Raw genomic sequence first — 18,290 nt, forward strand, 5'->3', positions numbered from 1 at the left:
GTTGTATGTTAAAGATGACACCGTTTGACAATATCAGCTTCCGCGTCGGTATCGTCCGAAAATACGACCCGTGAAGATCCGGATTAGAATAGGTCTTCGGCAACCCATGATTGCTGTAAAAGGCGACTATGCTTGTCGTAAGAGGCTACTGACGGGATCGAGTGGTTAGGCTCGCTGGCTTGGTTGATGCATGTCATCGTGTCCCAATTGCGTGGATCGATGCTCATGAAATCAATCACTGGATTGTATGGTCGGGACTCGATTATTTACAGACCGCCGTCATATAGCTGGAATATTGATGAGTGCGGCTTTATACAATAAACCAACCAACCAAACAAATCGTCCTAAAATACACATTTCTCTTTCGCTACAGTTTATTTCCCTGTTAAGATTACGGGTTAGAGGATGTCCCCAGTAATATTTCTTTGTCACTGGAGGCAACGAAATGGAACGGGTGACGTGCAGAATTAAACCTCGGCGTCACCGCCAATCTGGTAAACGTCATAGTAAATAGCATATTTGAATTGCGGTTTAATTGATATTTATATTCATGAAACAGACGGGTTTACTTGTAAATGGAATTTTGTTAAAGGTCATTTTGGAAAGGTTTGATATGAATATTAATCAAAGATAACCGAATTAATAAAAATCGTAATTAGACTTGTGCAAATATCACTTCTAACGCAACTCGAATTGTATTGTGACATAAATAAACGACGACTTAGCTGAAGATTGTTGACGTCTTTCGACAATTATGGTTTTCTGAGACAGCGGTCGTGATTAGTGCATTTCTATCCCCCGCAACGAAGTGAAAGGGAGAAAAAGGAATTGGTGTCCGTCCTTCCGTCCTTCACGTTTCTCAAACAAACTTGGCACGTAAATAGGTCTAGTGTTGAACTGTGCCTTTTAAAAAAATATATTTTACGAGTTTCCATGGCAACGATTTTGACTTAGACTTCCGGAGCAGATCTTGAAAACTGTACACTACTTCTTGACTTGCACACACTGGACATGACATATTGGCAGGGGATAAGAGTATGTCATACTTGTTATATAGGGGAGCTCGAAAAGTGTAAGAATTAATGGGTAACAAGAAACCTTGACCCAGAGGAAAAACACGGCGCGAAGAAATTCTGTAGCATACCTGCCTATTCTATGCAAGTACATACACTGTCATAAAGCGCACATATGTAACCCTGATGATGAAACAAATCCTAATTTGCATTTGGTACCTTCAGAATCAGGAACGAGAAATTACATATCTGAGACTACATATGTAATCTAAAAATAGGAAACAAACGTATCATGAAAACAAAACTATTTAATGTTTTCACAACAATGACCAAACTTATTATCGTATATACACATACCATTATACATGTGTGGGACAAAGATAGTTTGTTTAATAGTTTTGTTTACGTCTTTCCAACGATTACTCATCCTCACGCCCCCAAGGTAATTTTCTCAACCCATAAGAAATAAATGGAGGATATTGTGTGAGTGTTCAAGTCACGACTCTATGTTAAAGCGGTATCACTATGCGTGGTGTTGTACGTGTGGATTATGTGGTTTACATCACTTCCTGTTTTGGATTATGTATAATCAGTATTCATACGATGAGGTTGGGACAAGAGACATCGTCGAAACAGATTGATTCTTTTCTAACCAATTTCGAATGGAGGAAGCGGTAATTCCACGTCAAAAACATTCCAGAAACTATCATAAAAAAAGTTAACGTGTATACTTACGAGTAGCCGTGACACACCGCAAAGAGTCCTGTATTCGATCATGCTATGAAATATCGTAGTTAGATTTGCATAAGTAAACATTTGAGGGGCGTGGATTTCGAGATTAACCGATACCGCGATAATATAGAGCCCCCGATAATAAAGAGTCATACCATACCTCTGTAACGGTATCCCCACAGGGAGACAAGAATGGGATACTGGGAACCTCTTTTGTCCTGGAATCCCCACATGGAGACAAGCATGGGGTACTGGGTGCCTATTCTGCCCTGGAATCCCCAAACAGAGACAAGCATGGGGTACTGGGGACCTATTCTGTAACAGAATCCTCACAGGGAGACAAGCATGGGCTACAGGGAACCTCTTTTTCCCTGGAATCCCCACACAGAGACAAGCATGGGGAACTGGGGATCTGTTCTGTAACGGAATCCCCACAGGGAGACAAGCATGGAATACTGGGAACCTCGTTTTCCCTGGAATCCCCTCAGGGAAACAAGCATGGAGTACTGGGGACCTCTTTTTCCTCCCTGGAATCCCCACAGGGAGACAAGCATTGGGTACTGGGTACCTGTTCTGCCCTGGAATCCCCACAGGGAGACAAGCATGGGGTACTGGGGACCTCTTTTTTCCCCTGGAATCCCCACAGGGAGACAAGCTAGGCCTATTCTGTAACGGAATCCCACACAGAGACAATCATCGGCTACTGGGGACCTATTCTGCCTTGAAATCCCCACACAGAGACAAGCATGGGATTCTGGGGACCTACTTTGCCACGATTACACAGCTGATGCACGATTTAACCTACAGAATCCAAGGCTCAAATCCACGATTTGCCTCTATAAACACCTTTGTTTTTTTCCCGATACCTTTGCTCCAGGGTTCAGTGTTAAATGTCCTGACGAAGCCATTCTCAAAGCTGGTGTCCTACTGCCCGTCAACCCATTAATCTACCCGACTGATCACAATGCTGTGCGTCAAACGATTTTCTCTTAGTTATCGCGTGCATGGTTCGAGTAAGGAGGTGCTTATGTCGCTGGCATTATATATATGGGATTCCATGACAATGGAACCGAATCAAATCCTCCCCTGGGCAATATTACCCATATCTGTATGCAGCGTGGATACATATAGATAAACGTGCTAAACCACGGCCTAACATGAGTTATTGCCTCGCGACCACAGAGCCAGTGCACGATATCGATGTTAATGCACGTGACTACGTGTTTTATATCGTTGTTCACAGCGGGTGTATTCAGAAGTAGAATAATCTGATCTAAATTATAAGATTCACGCTGAGAAGTAATGGTTTCGTAAAGAGCTCGGTGGTGCATGTAATATTGCCAATTAGTTGAGTGACACGTGGTAAACATGGTAAAAACATGGTAAAAACATTGATACACTTATTTATTGTGTTATAACGGCGTATTACAAAATAGTCCATCTATATGATGCGACCCGTGAAGATCCGGGTTGAATAGGTCTTCAGCAACCGATGCTTGCCGTAAAAGGCGACTATGTTTGTTGTAAGAGGCGACCAACGGGATCGGGTGGTCAGGCTCGCTGACTTGGGTGATGCATGTCATCGTTCCCCAATTGCTTGGATTGATGCTCATGATGTCAATTGTCTGGATTGTCTGGTCCAAACTCGATTATATACAGACCGCCGTCATATAGCTTGAATATTGCTGAGTGCGGCGTTAAACAACAAACAAACAAACAGACTTAGGTCCCCGGTTTGTCCGTACCAGACAGGTATTATTACACATGTTTATAAAAAAATGAAAACAAACAAGTCTGGCGGCCAGCTACAGCTGCAAAACCAGATATATATTTTTTAAATTAGAACTGAGTGAGTCTGAATAATATTTTTAGAAGCACCTTTCAACAATGTAAGATTTTATGCCAATCAATTGTTTATTGAACAGTCCGAAGCATGATTAGAAACAGAAAATGGTTTTCCCGTTAATAGATAATATCGATTTTTTTCCACACTGGCATCAAAGGACGAAGTATTGGAGCTTTCCTGTGCCTGATTTGACTAACTATGCCAAAGTGGTCTTTCCTTGGCTCAGCGTAATCCGTGTATTCACTCACCCGTCAAATTAGGGGAGAGATTATCTACGGGTATAGGGGTGTTAGGGTAGGGATATCTTCAGCAGAAAATTTTCAAAGCAGTGTATAAACATATCTGCTTTCTCCCCACAATAGGTATAGTTAATTTGCATAGTCGCGTCCCTTGGCCGTGCCAGGAGCCGCTGTCAGCAACACCGGTACCGTGATAGACCTAAAAGACGTAAAATGCGTGTTTCCTTCCCTCCCAGAATACCCAGGATTATAAATGAGTTATTTAGTCCCATCATAATAAACTGCCGGACGAAAGAAAGAATAGGCTTGAAAATTGGATTTGACCAAAACATTACAAACGTTATCAAAACGTTACTAGGCTGAAAACAGTCGCCGAAACACTGCAAACTTAAGATCCAAAACACAACCATGATACCCGTATCAAAAACATCGCCTCGAATAACAATTTCTTGTTTGTTTCATTATATTTCATATATTACATTTTCATTGTGTGTATACTTTCTTTTGAGCGGCACTTTATTTGGCATTTGGCAGTTTACGACTTTGTAATGTCAAAGGTTACCGTTATATGAAATATTTACCGTTATATTTCAGCACGAGTTCCATGACGAAGGGGCCGTCATCACATTCACGCTCAACGACCACGTTGCACAGGTGAAGACGTCAAGCCACGCCAAGGAAGGCATCGTATTTACGATGACCATTGACGGACAATACGTCCCTAGCACAGACGATTACTGAGCACGGCATTCCCGGGTCCTTTCCGCATCGACACACATCCGTCTCCTGTTTTTGTTATTTTAAATTTTAAGTGTTACCTATCTTTCTTATAAAGTTATTCAGCGACACAATGTCTCCCGACAACGACAAAGGCACTGACGCGATGGTTTCCATGGCCCCGTGACCATATTTAGAGCACTGACGACGAATGTGTCAACCTAGGATCCGATTCACGCTTTATGACGACAAGACCAAACAAATTTCCCTCTAATTCAGAAGGGATTCTAAAATCCTTAAGATACGCAATCTAAAGCCCTAACAGTTGATGCGATAATAGTTTTGGCGTTTAAAAATTTGGATGGCCTGATCTTAAAACGGTAAGTCAGTCCACTTTGTTGATTCGCCATGGTCAGGGGCAGATCTGGGCATTTTGTTACTCGAATGTGGTATATAACGCCACATCGTTAAAAGGTCATGATTGCAGTTTAGAGCCTCGTTAATCCAGACCCCGATTCTTTGGAAACAGCTTAGTTCATTCGATAGATGGATAACTACATCGTTCTCAAACATGACGTTCCTCCAGCCCGGAGACACGTTTATCCAGACCACCATGATCGAATGATACGGATGAACGAGGCTCTACTGCACCAAAGAGTGTACCGGGGACATACGTTCAGTAAACAAAATTAATTGAAAAGTTTTGAATTAAAAGTTGAAGTGAGGTGCTCACAGGGTCCCTTGTGATATTTTGCAAAATGAAACGAAAGGGGAGAAGCTGGCGTTGTTTATTTTGAATATTTTCTATGTTTTCATGTGATGTTGTCTTATGGGAGAATGTAACACTTATCAATACTGCTGAGAAAGCTTAGACATATTTATGGATGAAATTGTTCCATGTGAGCCCCGAACAAATAAATTATTAACCCACTAAGGGCAAGAAATGATATTTGGCGCATTTTAAAGAATAAAACATGACATGATTTAATATTTGAACAGCCTGGCGAATGTCACGTGTTGGAATTGAAGGATCCGACGAGCATATTGTCCCCAGCGTTGAGTGGTGTTATGGTTTATATCAGATTTATATGTTTTAATTGGTCCAACACCTTTATTTCTAGCCACGCACCTGTTAACTTTGACATAAACAATACAACGAAAGAACTATGGGTAATCCTGTTGCATTAATACCTTCATTCAGCATACATAGGTACATTGCTGCACGTGCCTTTTTGTACTGCTTGAAAACAAGTATCACATGACCTTTTGATAGTCTTTTTTATTTATTTGCATGCATTAGATTCAGTAAATATGTATGTTGAAATTGAAAGAAATTGGATTGCATAATCTACAACACTAAATGGCACGCAGTGTCAAGCATTCGTAACCACTCGTGTCTTTCCGGAAAAGGTTACGGAAAGGGGCGAGTGGTGACAAATGGGTATCAAGATGTCACATATGTTTGGAAACTTTGCCAACTGTACGTATACACCGACAGATGTCCAGTTGTAGATATATAAGCCCAGGAGATGTATTTTTCCAGTGTAGAACAGTTTTTTGTCAGAAAGTGTAACTGTTGTTCATTTCTATGTTAACGCTGTTGCGACACATTTAGCCTTTTACATATTATACACTTTTATTTAACGGCCCACTCGGCAGCAATTACTGAGAAACGTCCCGCTACGCTCATCTTCGGCTTTCCAGTCCTATCTCCTCGGCTATCTCCGTGACAGATATCCTTGACCCATCGCTATACCATGGCTTCGTTTTCAGCCCGATTCAAATGACACGATGCTAAGAATAGCCGTCCAATGAAAGGGGTATAGTGCTATCACGTGTCTGAGAAAATCTGCGGAAGGTTGCTGATAGGGGAGAGAGAAATGTGACGTCATTTTTCAAAAGAAGCTATGGTAGCTAATTTGTTAAGGGTATGTATCGTAATAGAGTTGAGATATAGTACCCTTGATAATCGAAGATGAGTTCACATTTCCTTTGTATTGATTTTGTGAGTTTTGTGGTACAGATGTAGTCACGTGGTTCATGGAGATTAGTGATATAAACAGATTTGTGATCTATTTTGATGTAAAATATATGATCGGCCAAACACTTTTTTTTAAGATTGGAACGGTAACGATTTTGAAATTGCAACATATTCTACGAAACAATCCGAACATCTGTGTACCAGTTTCGTCGTGATACACTCGAAACCATGTAATTATTGATATCGATTGTTTTAACTTGTTGATTTTTTGTGTTTTCAATGTTTTCTATCTATAAACCTGTCATACACGAGGTGTTTTAACATGAGACTGATTAAACAGACACCTCTAGTTATAATTCAGATTTAAATTACGCCACCCATACATACATAACACATGTATTGATACACAGATCAATACAACTCACAAAAATCGATGTTCATGATGTCAATCACTGGATTGTCTGGTCCAGACTCGATTACTTACAGACCGCCGTCATATAGCTGGAATATTGATGCGTGCGGCGTTAAACAACAAACAGACAAACACAAAAATCGGATAATTGTTTTTAGAACATTCTTGTCTCACACACGTACACAAACATTTTCACACACACACACACACACACACACACACACACACACACACACACACACACACACACACTGCCTACATATACCACCGACTCTCATACTATTGATTTGACAATTGAAGTCTAATTTCCCTTCTAACAAGGACGTTATTAGTTGTAGCAGCATCACTCGAGGTACGTGTGGTTTTATGCGTTTTATGCGAGTGGAATAAAACCTAACAAGGGACGCATAAAACCTCATGTACCTCGAATGATCCTGCTACAACGAATTTATCTTATCGACATGTTTTAACATGACATTATAAAAGAATTCAAACACATTCAAAAATGATAGAAAACTACGGTGGCCCATAAGGGACATGGAGTCTGTTTTTTAATATTTTGATATTTCACATAATGTTATCGTAACCTTTTGCAAATTAACACGATTTGTCATACAAATATGTGACAAATCATGTATAAAGAAGATCTTGAATCACTGAAAAGTGAAGCGAAAATGTTCGTTTTTTGTTTTTGACATTGTCATTTTAGTTTTTGACATTTTCGCTTCACTTTTCAGCGATTCAATAGCTACTTGAAAGTACATTTTCCATGTTTTTGGTTGTTTTTATACATGATTTATCACATATTTGTATGACAAATTGCTTTAATTTGCAAAAGGTTACGATAAAAGTAAGTGAACTCCACGTCCCTTATGGGCCACCGTAGAAAACAACTTGAGCTGAGGCTAGCTTTTTGCTTTGAAAACAGGATATAAGGGATTTATTCTGCCTCTTAGAAATCCACGTACAGCCTGACTTGCTCGTGGCGGGGTGTAAGATATTTAATCCCCAGCCTATGACTTTATTCCCCTCCAAGGCGGGATACACAGTATTTTATCAAGATCAGATCTCATCGTTCTGACATGGTGGTATGATAAGAGATATGTTGAATCTAAGTGTATATATGAAATATGTACGACACACAGAATGTGCCTATTCCTTGTTAACATACTGATGTGGTGTACGGTCAGTGTGTATATGTCCCGACATGTCAACCACGCTTGACTGATGTCGTCGTAACGCCACTGTGCCTGTTTTGGAATTGTTTGAACGATTTTAGAATTTAGCATCCAGTTAAATGTATTGTTGAGAAATATTTACAGTTGTTTTTATTATAATCTACTGGTGATACACGAGTTACTCTGAAACCGTCCATGCTTGTTACTGCTGTGTGAAGCTGTGTGACGCGCAGTCACCGGTACCCGTGACAGGTTGTCACGGGTATCCGTCACAGGTACCCACACACTACTATAGATCTGTGTTGTACAAACAGAATATTCTCATTACTTACACTGGCGTTCTCTTTGTATTGCTTCATGTAAAAAAGTTCTTCACAATAAAGTTTGTAAAACTGTTTCCCTTCAACGTTTATTCATGTCAGTGTTCATTCACATGTTTGTTTATTTGTTGTTTGTTTCCAGCTATAAGACGGCGGTTTGTATATAATCGAGAATGAACGAGACAATCCAACGATTGACATCATGAGCATCGATCTACGCAATTGGGACACGATGACAGGGACCAACCAAGTTACTCCATCTGACCACCCGATCACTTTAGTCGCCTCTTAGGACAAACATTGGTTGGTGGGATCGTATATTCTTACCCGGAATGTGTGTCCCTCAATCACCACAGGGACACATTCATGGGGTAACGGTCACCTGTTGTTTTCATCAATCACCGCAGGGACAGATTCATGGGGTAACGGGCACCCGTTGTGTCCCTCAATCACCGCAGGGACACATTCATGGGGTAACGGGCACCCGTTGTGTCCCTCAATCACCGCAGGGACACATTCATGGGGTAACGGGCACCTGTTGTGTTCCTCAATCACCACAGGAACAGATTCATGGGGTAACGGGCACATGTTGTGTTCATCAATCCTCACAGGGACACATTCATGGGGTAACGGGCACCTGTTGTGTTCATCAATCACCACAGGGATACACACATTCATGGGGTAACGGGCACCTGTTGTGTTCCTCAATCACCACAGGAACACATTCATGGGATAACGGGCACCTGTTGTGTCCCCCAATCACAATGGAGAGACAACTCGCATGACTACATCCCCCAGTGACAACAGATAAAGTTGGTATAAGCGTTCTTCTTGGTGATTTACGAAATGTAGTCATTGGAAGTGAAATCACGAGTACTGATCAAACGTAAGCTCGTGGTCTTAAAAACGAGAGGTGTTCACCTTTTAGCCCATGGGCTTAACTGACCGTGTTCTATCGCTGTGTCGTTACTATATGGCTGAGAGACTGCCGATGTGACGTTAAATTTTAACTCACTCACTCTATTGCTGTGCCGAGTTTACTTGCGAGTAACGCAGTAAAAATTGCATACCTGTATCTTAACACGACGTAACGTAACAACGATAAAACCTATAATTATTAAATTTCACACTTTAAAAGTTCAACCATTTCCCTAACTGACTATGTAAATATTGTAAAGCATTTACGGGATTATGAGTAGCTAATAGCTCGGCAAACGTATTGAATATGTTTTTTTTTTACAAAACGTCCACGTCAGCAATTTAGTTTACATTGCGCTTGGGATCCTAAGTGCATCTCGTCAGGTTGTAAATCTTCATTATGTTTTAACCAAAAACATCATACGAAAGTTTGTTTGGTTTCCAATTACCATGGTAAAAGTGAAACATTTCCCTGAAAAGTAGCCAACGAAATCGTCGATTTTGCGATGTTGCAATTGAGATGGACTTCCAAGGGGTAATCCCCAAAAATATTATTCCAATCTTTTTATTATGATGATTCAGAGGGACAAGTATGGTACAGCAACTGTGTTTTGTTTAGGTTTGTTTGTTTGTTTGTTTGTTTAGGTTTGTTTCTTTATTTGTTTGATGTTTAACACCGCACTCAGCAATATTCCAGCTATATGGCGGCGGTCTGTAAAAAATCGAGTCTGGACCAGACAACCCAGTGATTGATATCATGAGCATCGTTCCATGCAATTGGGATACGATGACATGTATCAACCAAGTCAGCGAGCCTGACCACCCGATCCCGTTAGTCGCCTTTTACGACAAGCATAGTCGCCTTTTACGGCAAGCATGGGTTGCTGAAGGCCTGTTCTAACCCGGATCTTCACGGGTCGTTTTGTGTAGGGACATTAAGAAATCATTTTCGAGCGGCTGTTTCGAAACGTGGAATGTTAGTGATTGTAACGTGAGCGTTGTAAGCGCTGTGAGGGGCTTCCATATTTATGAGACACATCAGTCTCCTCAATGGTAGTTCAAGATAGTTTGGTGATTAAGTTGCGCATTATAAAATTATTTATATGTTTATTTGTACTATTGAATTTTAAAAGAGATGATTCATTAAAATTGAATAAAATGGAGAATTTAGTTGTGTTTGCATATTTAAGCCCAGTGATAAATTTTGATTGAGATATTCGGTTGTAAAAGTTGATAAAACAAGTTACTATAGGCCCTGGACTTATGAATACGAAGGGTTAAATTGAGTTTAGCAGTCTATTCTTTTACAGAAAACCAATCTTATTTGAACACAAACATATATGCCAATGAAAGAGTGAATAGGTTTTGTACCACGTGTAAAAAGGTGTTTTGTGGATTCAAACATTGAATCAGCTTACATCTATTTAACCCGTCCGGAATCAGTGAGTGAATATGGTTTTAAGCCGTACAGTGATCAAACTTCCAACATCGCGACGACTGATTTTACCAAATATAGGCTTGAGCCATCATACCAATTTGGGGACCCGAACCTGGATGTTCGGCGTGACGAGCGAACACTTTAGACTCTTGGCCACCCCGCCTCCCCTCGCTGGGTAGTATTACACACTCATATAGGCTCCATCGGAGAGGTGGTCGTACGATTAGTCACTTAAACCCGGATGTTTCCTTCACAAATGGCCCTCGCCAAAGGAATATTATTTGTTGTTTCTTGAGTTCTATGAACCTTACCACGAGACACGAGATTGCCAATCCATCTGCATCACAATCACCATCAGCTGCGACACAGGATCTACGTACTGTCTGTTCTGCGTGGCTGCAGCTATGAATTCCCATGCAGCAACTTTCTTAGTCCGTTGAATACGCGACCGTCCCGTGAAGATCCGGGGTAGAATATGTCTTCAACAACCCATGCTTGCCGTAAAAGGTGACTATGCTTGTCGTAAGAGGCGACTAACGGGATCGGGTGGTCAGGCTCGCTGACTTGGTTGATGCATGTCATCGTATCCCAATTGAGTGGATCGATGCTCATGATATTAATCACTGGATTGTCTGGTCCAGACTCGATTACTAGTATTTACAGACCGCCGTCATATGGCTGGAATATTGCTGAGTGCGGCGTTAAACAACAACAACAACAAAAAACCGCGTATGCGACCAAGACCAATCTCATTAAATGTTATCATCATGAGATATTGGACCAATGTAGGATAGAAAATAGGGAAAACAGAGCGTACTGAAAACATTGGAACGACCAGGCAGCTACAATTAATCAGCAGGCCATCAGGTGTGTGTAGTTCACTGAACCTTTTTCTTTTCTTTAAATTCAAATTTTAAAAAATGATTTGTATTTCCTCAAAACGGTTGTTAGGTATATTTATTTAGATAATTTCAATAGGTTTTAGTTACAGTATTTTAAACAATATTATTGGTAGCGACAGTAAAATGTTTTTAAACTTTTTACTTATTTCTGTTTATCGCAATTTAAAAAAGCCACTGCTTTTCATTGTCATTCTTTTCACATGACAAGTTATTCGAGTCGGCGGATTGGTAAGCCAAAGCTTTAAAAAAGTCATACCTATTTTTATGAATGAAAAAATATATAGATCTAGCAAAGATAATAATATTCGACGGGACACCCCAAAAAATGGCGTCGTTCGTGTGAGAAACCTGCCTTGCTTATTTGGGTCGCAACAAGAAATCAAAAGTGCCCCGCCCACTGATGTACATCCGGTTTACGACAACGTGTTCCTTTCTGGCAAACAAGGAAACAGTATGGCGACAGGACCTCGTGACCGTCTCATGCAGCTGGAGAAAATAGAACACGACATTGGTCTCTGTATACAAAATGCCGGTTTGTAGAACGGCTGTACTTCGTCCGTTTGTTCCCTATGACTTAATAGTGTTTAAAGTTACTTTTGCAAGTACATGCGTCACATTTGTAAGTTACCAAGCAACCAAACTATGCTTCCATAAAAAGTCCACAGAGAAAGTTCGCAATGTTGATGAATATTATTTGGAAGCAGTTTTCATAGATACAGCAACAGGTCCATTAGATCTCAAATCTCAGTACAAGACAGCATGTCGTTCTGTCAGTCCAGTGTCACTGTGAAAAGGAGAAAAGTTATTCAAAATTTAAAAAATGAGCGAATGTTGTTTTATGCCATAGTAACCAGGCCTCAAATGTGCCTCAGAGATAAATTATTTTCTGTTTTGTTATCTACAGTGTCAATAAATCAATTAATCTTTGGTAAGACTTCCGCCCGTCTTCCGTCTCCGAAATATATATAGTTGGAAGAATGAGTGAGTATGTTTTTACGCCGCTTTTAGCAATATTCCAGCAATATCACGGCGGGGGACACCCGAAATGGGCTTCACACATTGTACACATGTCGGGAATCGAACCAGGGTCTTCGGCGTGATGAGCGAATGCTTTAACCACTAGGCTACCTGACCGCACCTATACTTGGGAGAAACACGCTAACTGTAAATATAGAACTTTTGGAGGTGGGATATGGGCGGAAGTCTTTCCGTAGAGTCTATTAAAGAGTTGCTTTCCTACACATCAAGGCATTAAAATAAACAGACAATTGTACCAAGGTTACTCTGCTGGAGGAATTTAACCGAGATTTAAATGACATCAGAATGGACAAACAGGCCTCAAAGTTGCGACTAAAACGGTCGCCTACATTTCGATTTCTCTTCTGTCTAAATGTTAGGCGTAGCCAAATGACTACCTTGAAAATATCTTGTGGCGACTAAATTCTTTTGCTACCCATATGTAGACAGAAAAATAAATAAAAGCTGATCTTGGAAAACATGTGGACATGCTAATAATTGTACTCGCAATTAATTCCTCCTAAAGTCGACAATGAACCAAAATACATAAATATTAATGTAATTAGTATTTTATTTTAGTTGACTATGCTCATTGGATAAGCAAGGATATACCTATATAATCTGGTGACAAAAACTGCATCATTGTTCAAGTCACAAATAACAAAAATCATGTAGTTTTCACTAATCTACAATTCTAAGACTAGTGCAATGACTTGTACATATTATAAAAGTTATTTGATAAAAGATACTTTCAAATGCTTTTGGCAACTTACAATATTATCTTGACTTCTTGAATCCTGGCTACCTGGAAAAAAAAATACTTTTAGCCATATGGCTACTTGGTATGCTTGTCGTAAGAGGCGACTAACAGGATCGGGTGGTCAGGCTCACTGACTTGGTTGATGCATGTCACCGTATCCCAATTACGTGTATCGATGCTCATGATGTCAATCACTGGATTTTCTGGTCCAGACTCAATTATTTTCAGACCGCTGTCATATAACTGGAATATTGCTATGTGGGCATTAAACAACAAACAACTTTCTCGTTTATGGAAACAACATAGGGGAGGTAACTGTGGTCTGAAGCCAGTGTTATTGTAGCAGTTTCAAAAGAGAAAGAAAAAAGTTCCTGTTGTTTATCCATAACATCTTGATGTGACAGGAATTAGTCAAGTGAAATGCCTTGCGATGTTCATGACCGCTTTTGCATGATTGACCCTAGCAGTCTGATGTACATTGCTATAACAGCTGTACTGACATAGGGTTCCTCAACCAACAGGGATTTCTATAGGAATCCAAATTAAGTGCCCTTGGCAGGAAAATTGTTAAAAACAGATTAAGTTGTTTATATTCTAGAATATGGAAGTATTTAAACATTTCATTCAATACGGTAATGACTCTTCCTGTTTATTGGTCCTGTTACCTGCAATGATTATGAAATACTTGAAGTATATTTGTTATAACTATATTTACATGAATTAGGAATTAATAAGTTCCAATTTGGAAATTTTTACTTAAATTTCATATAGACTTGGGGCTAAATAAGTCTGTGACCACAGTAATTTTTAGTTTTGACTCGAAGTAGCTTATTAAACATTAAGCCATTTCTGGGCCCACTTGCACAAAGCGATCTTAGCGCTGAGATGATCGTAACTCCCATACTTTAACAGAGACCTACAATAACTGTAGCGCTAAGATCACTTTGTGCAAGTGGGCCCAGAATCTTTGATAATATTGAAACTATATTTCAGTCCCATCAGTGAGTGAGTGAGTGAGTATGGTTTAACGCAGCTTTTAGTAATAATCCAGCAATATCACGGCGGGGGACACCAGAAATGGGTTTCACACATTGTTCCCATATCAGGGAATCGAACCTGGGTCTTCGGCATGACAGGCGAAAGCTCTAACCACTAGACTACCCCACCTCCCAGTTCCATTAAGTGTTTTTCTGTATGAAGTAGACAAATTGTAATAAATGTGTAGAGTAGATGAGTGATTAAACATTAACAGTGATGAGTAGGGTGCATGTGTACTGATATACTTTGTTGTGATATAATGCATGACCGGGGCCACAGGTGGCCCAGTCGACTAAGACGCTGCGATTTGCTGTACAGAGTTGCGTCCCTTGGGCACGCCAGAAACCTATGATTGTGGGTTCGATTCCTGTTGCCCCTTGATTATGTTTCTAGGTTTGTCAGCACCATACCCGAAATATGTATGTATGTATACCGAAGTGGTTAACGTCCGAGACCTGCATCACTTCTGGCTTTTCTCCCACATTAAGCTGACACGTCGCAATATAACTGGATTATATCATCACTGGATTGTCTGGTCCAGATTCGATTAGGTACAGACCACGTCATATAGCTTGAATATTGCTGGAGTGTGGAGTGAAACAAACAGACAAACTCTAGACCACCAGACCAACATTTATTTAATTTTGCTGGTGCTTAAGTAAATATGATAGACTTGGACTAGGGGACAAATGTTTCGTGTCGAACACTGACCCCACCTTATACTGTTTTAATACTCAGGCAAATGTCAGATTTGATTAGATAATAGCGAGGGTTCGCTCAGACTAGGCCTTGTTTTTTATTGTGGATCTATTTCATTGGTTGTTTATTTCAAAACTATCATCAGTGATAATCCATTGCGGTTCATGTCAGGCTGCGTCCGTTCCTTTATATATTGTCCAGGTTTAGCTCTACAAGAACTTGCCAAAGACAAACCGGTTCCAAACAGTGTAACAAACCACACCACCAACTTCCTGAAGACCCTGCAGGGAATAGACAATGGGATGGCGCTTCAGATCAACTATCTCACACAGTACTCCAACGGTAAGATCACAGAGTTCTGAGTAACCATGGGTTACATGTTTCTGGAAATCAGGATGACTTAGTTTTTTTCCCAAAGTTATTGTGAACTGTTATGATTGTCTTGAGACAACATCCTTTGTCGACAAAAAGACTTTATGTTAATGTTTGCGGTATGGGCTTGTTAATATGTGGAGTTTGCTCCAATACAATTAGTATTGTATTGTTATTGTACGTCCTCCATAGAGGCCATTTCTTCATTCTTCATTACGGCCATTTTCTTCTTTCTCCATAGTGGCCATTTCTACTTTCTCCCATAGAGACCTTTTCTTCTTTCTCCCATAGAGGCCATTTCTTCTTTCTCCCATAGAGACCTGTTCATCTTTCTCCCATAGAGGCCATTTCTACTTTCTCCCATAGAGGCCATTTCCACTTTCTCCCATAGAGGCCATTTCTACTTTCTCCCATAGAGACCTTTTCTTCTTTCTCCCATAGAGGCCATTTCTTCTTTCGCCCATAGAGACCTTTTCTTCTTTCTCCCATAGAGGCTATTTCTACTTTCTCCCATAGAGGCCATTTCTACTTTCTCCCATAGAGACCTTTTCTTCTTTCTCCCATAGAGACCTTTTCTTCTTTCTCCCATAGAGGCCATTTCTACTTTCTCCCATAGAGGCCATTTCTACTTTCTCCCATAGAGACCTTTTCTTCTTTCTTCCATAGAGGCCATTTCTACTTTCTCCCATAGTAGACCTTTTCTTCTTTCTCCCATAGAGGCCATTTCTACTTTCTGCCATAAAGGCCATTTCTACTTTCTCCCATAGAGACCTTTCTTCTTTCTCCCATAGAGGCCATTTCTACTTTCTCCCATAGAGACCTTTTCTTCTTTCTCCCATAGAGGCCATTTCTTCTTTCTCCCATAGAGGCTATTTCTTCTTTCTCCCATAGAGACCTTTTCTTCTTTCTCCCATAGAGGCCATTTCTTCTTTCTTCATAGAGGCCATTTCTTCTTTCTCCATAGAGGCCATTTCTTCTTTCTCCCATAGAGGCCATTTTCTTCTTTCTCCTTAGAGGCCATTTCTTAGTTTTCCCATAGAGGCCATTTTCTTCTTTCTCCCAAAGTGTCAATTTCTTTTCTATTTCCCATGGAGGCCATTTCTTCTTTCTCCCATAGAGGCCATTTATTCTTCTCCATAGAGGCCTTTTCTTCTCCATAGAGGCCATTTTTCTTTTTCCAGAATGGCTATTTCTTCTCTCTTCCATAGTGGCCATTTCCTTTCTTTCTCCAATGGAGGCCATTTCTTCTTTCTCCCATAGAGGCCATTTTCTTCTTTCTCCCATAGAGGCCATTTTCTTCTTTCTCCCGTAGAGGCCATTTTCTTCTTTCTCCCATAGAAGCCATTTTCTTCTTTCTCCCATAGAGGCCATTTTCTTCTTTCTCCCATAGAGGCCATTTATTCTTCTCCATAGAGGCCTTTTCTTCTCCATAGAGGCTGTGTTCTTTTTTCTCCATAGAGGCCATTTTCTTCTTTCTTCTTCTGATCACAGGGGCCATTTCCCCTTTCTACAAGGAGGCCATTTTTTTCTTTCTGCGCGGAGAACATTTTCTCCTCTTTTCATAGAGGCCATTTCTCCTTATATAATGGAAACCATTTCTTCTTTCTCCACACAGGCCACTTTCTCCTTTCTCCAGACAGGTTCTTATTTCTCCACAGAAGTCATTTTCCCTTAAGATTGGCTCTTCAGACTGCAAGCAGAATATTTTGTGTGGGACATATAGCTGTACCCATAATATTTCATTTCTCCTCTGATTTCCAGCCAACGCCCATGAGGGTTCTGTGTATGGCCCCCAGAAAGATCTCCACATGGCAATCCACAGAATGCAGCATGTGCGCACGCTGCTGGAGAAGCTGGATAACATACGCATAGACCAGACTAAAAGACATCAAGGTCAAGTACAAGGTCAGCTTCAAGGTCAAGGTCAAACTCAAGGTCAAGTTCAAGGTCAGCTTCACACTCAAGGTCAGCTTCACACTCAAGGTCAGCTTCAAACTCAAGGTCAGCTTCAAACTCAAGGTCAGCTTCACACTCAAGGTCAGCTTCAAACTCAAGGTCAGCTTCACACTCAAGGTCAGCTTCACACTCAAGGTCAGCTTCACACTCAAGATCAGCTGCAAACTCAAGGTCAGCTTCACACTCAAGGTCAGGTTCCAGTGACTAAAACATATTCTTTGCCAGAACAGCATAAATAATGACTACCTCTTCGCCTCACGGAAGGATGTGTGAACTTCAAAGATTTTCAGGAACATGTTTCAGAAACTTTTCATAATTTATTACGAGGGAAGGGGAGAGATGAGGAGGAGGATGATGTGTCCCAGTGGTCTAGGGGTGTCCCAGTGGTCTAGGGGTGTCCCAGTGGTCAAGGGGTGTCCCAGTGGTCTAGGGGTGTCCAGTGGTCTAGGGATGTCCAGTGGTCTATGGATGTCCCAGGGGTCTAGGGATGTCCAGTGGTCTAGGGATGTCCCAGTGTCCTAGGGGTGTCCCTGTGGTCTAGGGGTGTCCCAGTGGTCAAGGGTTGTCCCAGGGGTCTAGAGATGTCCAGTGGTCTATGGATGTCCCAGGGGTCTAGAGATGTCCAGTGGTCTATGGATGTCCCAGGGGTCTAGAGATGTCCAGTGGTCTAGGGATGTCCCAGTGGTCTAGAGGTGTCCCAGTGGTCTAGGGGTGTCCCAGTGGTCAAGGGGTGTCCAAGTGGTCTAGGGGTG

The 18,290-nt window shown here is 40.9% G+C and overlaps 2 protein-coding genes across 2 annotated transcripts in view; both read left to right on the plus strand.

Annotated features, from left to right (window-relative positions):
* LOC139448078 (fas apoptotic inhibitory molecule 1-like) overlaps nt 1-7,192 on the plus strand; it is a 60,276-nt gene extending 53,084 nt beyond the window's left edge. The window contains exon 5 of the mRNA XM_071229589.1: nt 4,425-7,192. Coding sequence (XP_071085690.1) covers nt 4,425-4,571 — 147 coding nt within the window. The 3' untranslated portion in view covers nt 4,572-7,192. The remainder of the gene's footprint in view (nt 1-4,424) is intronic.
* Nucleotides 7,193-12,143: 4,951 nt separating this feature from the next.
* On the plus strand, nt 12,144-18,290 carry LOC139448085 (mediator of RNA polymerase II transcription subunit 11-like). Its single transcript, XM_071229597.1, has 3 exons — nt 12,144-12,228; nt 15,412-15,552; nt 17,344-18,290. Exons 1-3 carry the CDS (start codon nt 12,150-12,152, stop codon nt 17,775-17,777), a joined length of 654 nt encoding a protein of 217 aa, XP_071085698.1. The 5' UTR covers nt 12,144-12,149; the 3' UTR covers nt 17,778-18,290.

Source organism: Haliotis cracherodii, unplaced genomic scaffold, assembly GCF_022045235.1.
Source record: "Haliotis cracherodii isolate W230 unplaced genomic scaffold, xgHalCrac1.p SCAF_7, whole genome shotgun sequence".
Classification (NCBI taxonomy): domain Eukaryota; kingdom Metazoa; phylum Mollusca; class Gastropoda; order Lepetellida; family Haliotidae; genus Haliotis; species Haliotis cracherodii.

Excerpts from the sequence above, each read along its gene's own strand:
- LOC139448085 (XM_071229597.1), top strand. The coding sequence starts at position 12,150 with ATGGCGACAGGACCTCGTGACCGTCTCATGCAGCTGGAGAAAATAGAA. Across the intron at positions 12,229-15,411 it reads TCTCTGTATACAAAATGCCG|GTTTAGCTCTACAAGAACTT; the intron begins GTTTGTAGAACG and ends TATATTGTCCAG. Across the intron at positions 15,553-17,343 it reads TCTCACACAGTACTCCAACG|CCAACGCCCATGAGGGTTCT; the intron begins GTAAGATCACAG and ends TCTGATTTCCAG.